The following is an 8,202-nucleotide window of genomic DNA, read 5'->3' on the forward strand; positions in this document are numbered from 1 at the left end:
TGCATCCAACACAACCTCCCAATACATCTCCTCAAACCAACCAACAACCGCCCTGCATCCAACACAACCTCCCAATACATCTTCTCAAACCAACCAACAACCGCCCTGCATCCAACACAACCTCCCAATACATCTCCTCAAACCAACCAACAACCGCCCTGCATCCAACACAACCTCCCAATACATCTCCTCAACCAACAACCGCCTGCATCCAACACAACCTCCAATACATCTCCTTAAACCAACAACCACCCTGCATCCAACACAACCTCCCAATACATCTCCTCAAACCAACAACCGCCCTGCATCCAACACAACCTCCCAATACATCTCCTCAAACCAACCAACAACCGCCCTGCATCCAACACAACCTCCCAATACATCTCCACAACCAACCAACAACCACCCTGCATCCAACACAACCTCCCAATACATCTCCTCAAACCAACAACCGCCCTGCATCCAACACAACCTCCCAATACATCTCCTCAAACCAACAACCACCCTGCATCCAACACAACCTCCCAATACATCTCCTCAAACCAACAACAACACAACCGCCATCCCCAACACAACCTCCCAATACATCTCCTCAAACCAACCAACAACCGCCCTGCATCCAACACAACCTCCCAATACATCTCCTCAAACCAACAACAACCGCCCTGCATCCAACACAACTCACAAATACATCTCCTCAAACCAACCAACAACCGCCTTGCATCCAACACAACCTCCCAATACATCTCCTCAAACCAACCAACAACTGCCCTGCATCCAACACAACCTCCCAATACATCTTCTCAAACCAACCAACAACCGCCCTGCATCCAACACAACCTCCCAATACATCTCCTCAATCCAGTCACCAGGGTCTACCAGTCACAAGTCAGCACACCATAAACTGCGGGAATTTAATGTCTCTGCTGCTGGATGTCTCAATGTTTTATTTCTCACTTGTCTCTATATAAAATTCAGAATATTTACCGGAACAATAAACGCTGAACAACTGCCCTGCCTGATTCTTTCTTCATCATTATGTCACCCTGAGGTATATTTTGGATTTTCTCCAAATAGTCACACATGGACAGTCGCAAAATCTGCTTTGGTTTGGCTAAAGCCCCTCTGATCAGCACAAGCCCCGCCCACCTGAGCAGATGAAAAAAATGTTAATCTGGAAGCCGCCACTGACCACAGCTTGATAAAGAAGCTAATGCACATTTGAGCAAACAATGGGGACACTGTGTAATCCCTCTTTTCTCAAAATCTCTCTTAATATGAGGCATTAAATAACACTGCCCACTAAGAGAGAGATGAAGAGCAGCAACTGGCCGTGCCGTCATGTGTGGACACACCGCAGGACTGGTTGTGGATCACGGGGACATTATGCATTCATTACAGCTGCCGTTGGCTGAAAATACATACAGGTCTATGTATTTTCGCCCCGCTTCTTTCCCCCAAGAAGCATCTCTCTGGGTCTCTCTCCATCTCTCTACCACCACTTGTGACAGATGGCCAAGGTTTGTTATTGTGGGATGAGCTTGAGCCCTTCGCCGCTCACTCTCTCTCTCCCAACTTCCAGATTTTACAGGCTAAAAGCAGCAGCGCCGGGCCATTATGATGCTCCGTGCTTAACGTGATCCTTTACGTCCCAAGTAAAGGACGGTTTTGGTGATCGGCATCCCTCTAATAAACCAGTCCCAGTAGATGTTGTGAGAAAGGTCACTCCCGCTGCTCGAAATGAACGGTTTACATGGGAATTTATTTCCGTCTCTCAGAAAAGTGTGCAAGTTTGTAATAAAAGCTCCAGATCAATGATAATGGCATTTGTGCTTGTGCTTGTCATCTTTGCCAAAGCAACAGTGCAGGAATTTGCCCAGATTTATATGTATACTAGAGCTGTAAGTGGTGTGTAAATTATCCGGACTGTCTTTCACGCGGTTTATCTCGGTGCGCCGGCGCTATTAAAGCCGATCCATTATAGCTGGTGGCTGTCAAATCAATGGCTGAGGAAAATCCGCCTGGTTTTGTGTTTTATGCAAATACATGCTTAAAGAAGCCAGCCTTTTATGCACCTCTTATGGGGGGAAATCGATAATAAGCCGCTTCATGTCTTCCATCGGACTCCGGCCTGTAGATACCGCTCGGTCTTCGTAGTTTACAGCGAGAGGATTAAAGGAGACAGACGAACGGCAGAGAGTGCGTGTCTGCAGCCGCTGAGTGGACGTGCTCCTGACCAATAAAACGTGCTTAAACTGGGTGACACACAAATATTTTGGATTAATTGCACAAATGAAATCATTTTGGAAAATTTTGACGTGTTTTAATATTTGTGTGTCGTTATGATGATGAGTATGGATAAAACACACAGTTGTTACTGCTGCGTATTAAATTCTTGTGCTGGTACATTACTACGTCCTCATTGTTGGTGATTGTGTGATTTATCAGCATGACGAATGTTCCTGTGCTTGAGGACAGTCTGTCTGAAGCCCCTTCAGGCTCATTCCATGCTGATGCTTTAACATGTTAACAGAGCAGAATTCCAGGTTATTTAAGCCTATATAGGCCTTGAGACTTGAGGAACACTGAGACATGAGATGATACAGCACAAAGAACAAAACATTCCATCCAGCGCAGTTTAGCTTCAGGTACCAAGTCGGGATTTAAAAAATCTGATCCTGGATCAGTCGGATTATTCTCCTGAGATTACCTGTACCTGTCTGATTAATCCCACAGAGATCTTGTTTTTTAGAGACGTCCTTAAGCTTGAGCCAGTAGAAGACGTGGTCCAGCAGAGGAGCATGGTGGAGAAAAGGGCTGCCAGAGTAACCCAAAGACAATTCAGCTTTATTTCATCTTCTCATATAGATTTGACTGTACACAGTCCATATCATTGTACAGAAGGCATATATGAATAGATCAGTGCTCTCTTCTTCAAAGACATGGCAATAAATAGTGTTAATGACACAAGATGGTCAACACCTCTCTGAAACTGTACAAATTTACAACATGTAAGACCGGAAATGAAGAAAATCTGCAGAGGCAACTTAGTTTTGACTGTTTTCTTCAGCAGCGTGTGGAGCATCTTCCCTGCATATTTATTCCTTTAAATCACCTCACCATTCAGGGACATGCAGGGACCCGTCTGGTCTCGGATCTGGACTCACTAATTCAGAATGAGTAGTGTGAGGACAAACCCGGATACTGATAATGAAACCATGCTGATTTTTTTTTTTTTTTAAGAAAGACAAAAAGCATAAATAAATAATAATATATTAATAATCGTTTTAAAAAGCACAATTAAAGTTGAACATTCATGTCATGACCAGCAGTCAGGTTCCAATTCTAATCCAATCTGACTGAATGACAGGTCCAGTTCAGATGGGGCCTGGATCCCGAGTTTATAGACGTTTAGTGAAAAAAGTCTCTGTTTTCTGGGGAAAAATATGAATATAAAAATGTTTCCTCTGTTTACTCGGATTGGACCACAACCCTCAAAACTGGGAGTGGTCCATGTCATCCAGCCAGGAGGCGGGGCTGGTGGGGAAGTCTGGGTAGCCCGTGCTGCTGCCTGTGGACATGTCAGATGTGGGTCCCCCGGCCATGGCCCTCAGGGCCTGTCCCATGGCCCCTTGTCCCCCTGGGGCCACCACCATGCTGTCCATTGAGAAGCCCAGGTTGCTGAGCAGTGGGGTGTGGCCAGGGAGGGAGGCGATGGACGACGGCGACTGGGGGAGTCCGTACGGACTGCCGGCCCGCAGGTCGTGATAAGGCTGACCGCCACCATCCAATGAAAAGTTCCCGTTCAACAAGTTGCCGTTAGTTACATCTCCCACGCTGCCATAAAGACCGTTGGTGTGGCCCAGGTCAGACAGGATCTGGTCATCTACAGCCAAGAAGAAAAGAGATGGCTGTTATGATGGTTCCTCTGCATTATGGCTCTCCAGCTACTCCTCCTGCAAGAGGAACAATGGCCAGCCCCTCGCTGCTAATTGACTAAAAGCTTCACCTGCTTTATAGAGTTTGTACCGCGGTGTTTTCGTTTCTCGTAAAGAAACGCTGTCCTTTTAAAAGTGGGGGTGAGACTTTTATGAGTCGCCCAAAACGGGCCTGCAGAAACATCAAATAATCATAAACTCAACCACCGTCACCTACCTCTGAAGCTCAGCTCACTGTCACTAAGGCCAGCGTCCTCTGCAGAACTTTCCTTCTCGGCCTTGCTTCCCCCATGGCTGCATTTGACACTTTTGTAGAACTGACCCCAGCGATGGCGACCCGCGTCCTTCTTCAGCCGTTTCTCCTTGGCTCTGCGGTTCTGGAACCACACCTAGCGACACGTGAAGGTGTTAGGCCTGGTTCTCTTCAAGATGTTAAAAGACACAATGAGCTGTCTGTATTTAGATCAGTATTTACCTGCACCACCCTCATATCCAGGCCGGTTTCAGAGGACAGCTGCTCGCGGACATGCCTTGCTGGTTTGGGGGAGTTCTTGTAGGCACTTTTCAGGGTCTCCAGTTGCTTGGCTGTGATGGTGGTCCGTGGACGCTTTGCTCCAGCCTCTGAGTCGTCTGTGAGAGGAAACAACGCTCCAGTTTCATTCACATGTCCTGTCTGAATCCGGTAGAAGAGTGAGACTGTCCCCACGGTGGCTGTGGGTATATAAATCTCCCAACGTTATTGGGGACCCACCATAAAACAGCATCACATCACTTAGCATAATCAATCAGCGGGGCATGGAAAATATCCATAAAGAGCAGGCAGGGACCTTTTAGAACGGAATCCATAAGAGGTCACATGAGCAGGAGATTTAACGCTCAGCCCACTGGTCATTTTTATGATGATTTGGTCCCTTCGCTGTCCCGTAAGTTCATTACCGCTGATCTGCATCTCCAGACCCGTGAGTTTTGCTCCAAATGCATTCAGATTTTATGAAGACAATAATCGATATAACAGCAATGCAGAGGTGATGAGCAGGTTCTGCTCCACGCCACTAATTCAGAAACGGGCCAAACGTTGCTAGATGTAAATGTGGTTGAGGTTTTCACTCCTGCGAACGGCTGGTCAGGCCCTACCGTTCTGTTTGGCCGTCTCGTAGTCATCTTTACACACCAGCCTGCCATCTTCCATCAGGTAGAACTCGTCCCCAGTGGCCAGCTGCCTGCTGCACATGACACAGGCGAAGCAGTGCAGGTGGTACACGAAGTCCTGAGCTTTCCGGACCACCTGCGTCGGGGGGATCCCCTGCTGGCACGAGGCGCATTTCGTCCCAAAACGCCTGCAAGTAACATTTCATCCCAATATTATCACCTACAATCAGTAAAAAGGCATGTTTAGAACAGTCAATAACAGCTGAAAGACTGAAATAAGAACAGAATAATCCATCATTCACCGCCCATCACATCCCAGGTCAGTTATTACAGTAACACAGAAACCTGGCTCCTCAATAAATAATTTCACAGCTAATTCCACATCTTATGAAGCTATCAATATTAATAAAAGTATTAGGCCAGGGAGGCTAAAACAGTGATTGAGTGCATTTCTGTTCCTGAGGGCTTGTCCGGGTTTGACAAATGGCCTGGGATCAATGTGAGGGATACGTTGCGAGACATGGAGAGAGTCCTCACTAAATGCACAGGAGGAGAACCAATAAAGCACAGAGTCCCCATAAGGGCTGTAAATCAGCGTGTAGATACCACTAAATAAACCCTTCCTTCTCAAGCAAGGTGAAGTTTCCTCATCGCTGCTGGGAAATGCCACACACACACACACACACACACACACACACACACACATGCTGCCAGATCAGACCATTGTCTCCAGCAGCTTGTTGTAAAGTTTTTTCAACCCCCCAGCCGCTGCTTCCTTCCTCGTCCCCTGGGCCGTCTAATAAAGTTAGGCTCCACTCTGAGACTCTTGGGCCTTTTTAGGTCTCATTGAAGCTTTTGACATTAAAACCCTCTCAAACATGATTTAGTAAAAGCCAGTGCTGAGGCTGTTTTGGATAAAAGTCAAAGTTAATTTTCCTCTTAAATGCTGGGAGAAATCTTAAATGGAGAGAATATAAGAGAAAAGAAAAAAGAGAAGAAAAGAAAAGAAAAGAGAAGAGATGAGAAGAGAAGAGAAAAAAGAGAATAGAAATGTGAATTAAAAGCATGAAATTGATAAGAAAGTGATAAGCATGAGAAGAGAAGAAAAGAAAAGAGAAGAGAGGAGAAGAGAAGAGAAAAAAGAGAAGAGAAATGTGAATTAAAAGCATGAAATTGATAAGAAAGTGATAAGAATGAGAAGAGAAGAGAAGAGAAGAGGAAAATAAGAGAGGAGAAATGTGAATTAAACGCGTGAAAAAGCATGGGAAGAGAAGATGCTGGACCCACTTGAAGAAGTCCTCCTTGCAGTACACGCTCCCCGCCCGGGCGAAGCACTTGTCGGCCAGCAGCGCTTGGCAGTCGGAGCACTTCAGGCATTTGGAGTGCCAGTGTCGGTCCAGCACCTTCAGGATGAACTTATCCAGGATGTGCTGACTGCAGCCTGCACACTGAGGGACTTCTGCAGGGAGAAACGGGATCCGTCACCATCTCCTTCACGGAGAATATACTTAACTAGTATAATTATGATGATGATGATGATGATGATGATGATGATGTGTTATTACGAATGCTTGTTATTATTGTGAGTTTTCCAGGTGAACAGCAGGCAGGTGAGGAAATAAAATCGATAACTCGGACTAATAGCTGAGGACAACAGTCTATTGGAATTCGAATCCAAATTGACGTGGAGAGACGCGCGCGAGTAAAAGGTTTTTGCGGGAATCCGCGGATGGCCAGGTTATATTAAAATAAGAATATCGATCGAAATATATATTTCATCATTTTTACCTTGCATCCCAAAATATTCCACCCGGAAAAAAATGAGCAAAGGCCCGTGCTCATGGTCTGAATTTTATATTCGATCTTTCAGCGGCCACGAAGCAGCTCCGCTGTCATTATTATTATTATTATTATTGGTTTTATTATTATTATTATCATCGGTATTATTGGTATTAGTAGTATTAGTATTAGTAGTATTAGTATTTTTATTATGGGTCCAACCCAGCTGCGGGGACACCTATGTTATATTTGAATTTTTATTATTATTGCGTAAGTGATGAATAACCAAAATTCGAAGCGAATTATTTCGGTATTGCAATATTACATTTTCAGGCGCATTTTCGATTTAATGAAGGTGCAATAAAAATTACGTTATGGCTAAAAACAAAGGTTTAACATTTTTAACAGTCAAAATTATGTTGAATTTTTTTTTTTTAAATATTAATTTCAGCGGTGTGAAGAATAATACTAATAATAAGGTGATAATATTGTAATTATTTAGGGTAAATGATGAAAGAACCGCCTCGTTCTTACAATAATCCTGCGCTTAATCCCGCATTTAACCGCCGAGGGGGTTGAGTAGCGAGATCTTTTCTCAATATTTTAATCTTCTATGATTTATTACACGCAGGAATTGTCGACTCTCATGTGACCATTGCTCAAACCCCACATGTATGAAAAGTATGAACTAAATGATGAACGAGCATGAAGTAGATGGTGCTCCTGTTTGAGGACAGTAAGGAGGTCAGCCCCATCTGATGGAGGGGAGATTATGGAGCGGTGGAGATTATGAAGAGCAGATGTAAAGATAACAGCCAATTCTTTACGTTCAGGCCGCAGAGCTGCATGTTCTGCAGCGAGGCCTTCAGCGTGGATGACCATCAGCATCATCATTATTCAGTAGAAAACGGTCCTTACGTGGCATCGGCGCTCCGAGGATGTCCGGGACACTCTTGACGGGACCCTCCGCTGGCAGGACCGCGGCGCTCTGCATCCTCCCCGGAAAGCAGGTGGAAGGGAAAGGCCGCCCCGGAACGCTCCTTCTCCGGCCGCCGAGGTCCCGCTGGGCGTCTGCCTGCTCTGGATCCACCAGGCGCCTGATTCATTCACACTGCAGGGGTGGGCGTGACGTCAGAGGCAGCGGGCAGGCCCCTCCCCCCGGCCAATGGGAGAGGCGTCAGGCCCGCGGGGGGCGGGGCGAGGCTGAAGCTGAATTCCCACAGGTTCCCGTGACCCCGTCCTGCAGCGGGACAGAAGCATAAAAAGACGCGCGACTCGTCTAGACACCCCAATACACCCCAATACCCCCCTACACTCACCGGTCACCATCAAATAT

The 8,202-nt window shown here is 46.0% G+C and overlaps 1 protein-coding gene across 1 annotated transcript; it reads right to left on the reverse strand.

The window, feature by feature from the left end:
* Nucleotides 1-2,826: 2,826 nt before the first annotated feature.
* Nucleotides 2,827-7,942, reverse strand: LOC114772552 (LIM/homeobox protein Lhx4-like). The gene is made up of 6 exons (XM_028965429.1): nt 7,785-7,942; nt 6,375-6,546; nt 5,073-5,275; nt 4,414-4,568; nt 4,156-4,327; nt 2,827-3,886 (listed from the first exon to the last, which is right to left on the reverse strand). The coding sequence occupies exons 1-6, from the start codon at nt 7,858-7,860 to the stop codon at nt 3,495-3,497; spliced, it is 1,170 nt and encodes a 389-aa protein (XP_028821262.1). The 5' UTR covers nt 7,861-7,942; the 3' UTR covers nt 2,827-3,494.
* Between the last annotated feature and the right edge of the window lie 260 nt (nt 7,943-8,202).

This window comes from Denticeps clupeoides, unplaced genomic scaffold (genome assembly GCF_900700375.1).
Source record: "Denticeps clupeoides unplaced genomic scaffold, fDenClu1.1, whole genome shotgun sequence".
Lineage (NCBI taxonomy): Eukaryota > Metazoa > Chordata > Actinopteri > Clupeiformes > Denticipitidae > Denticeps > Denticeps clupeoides.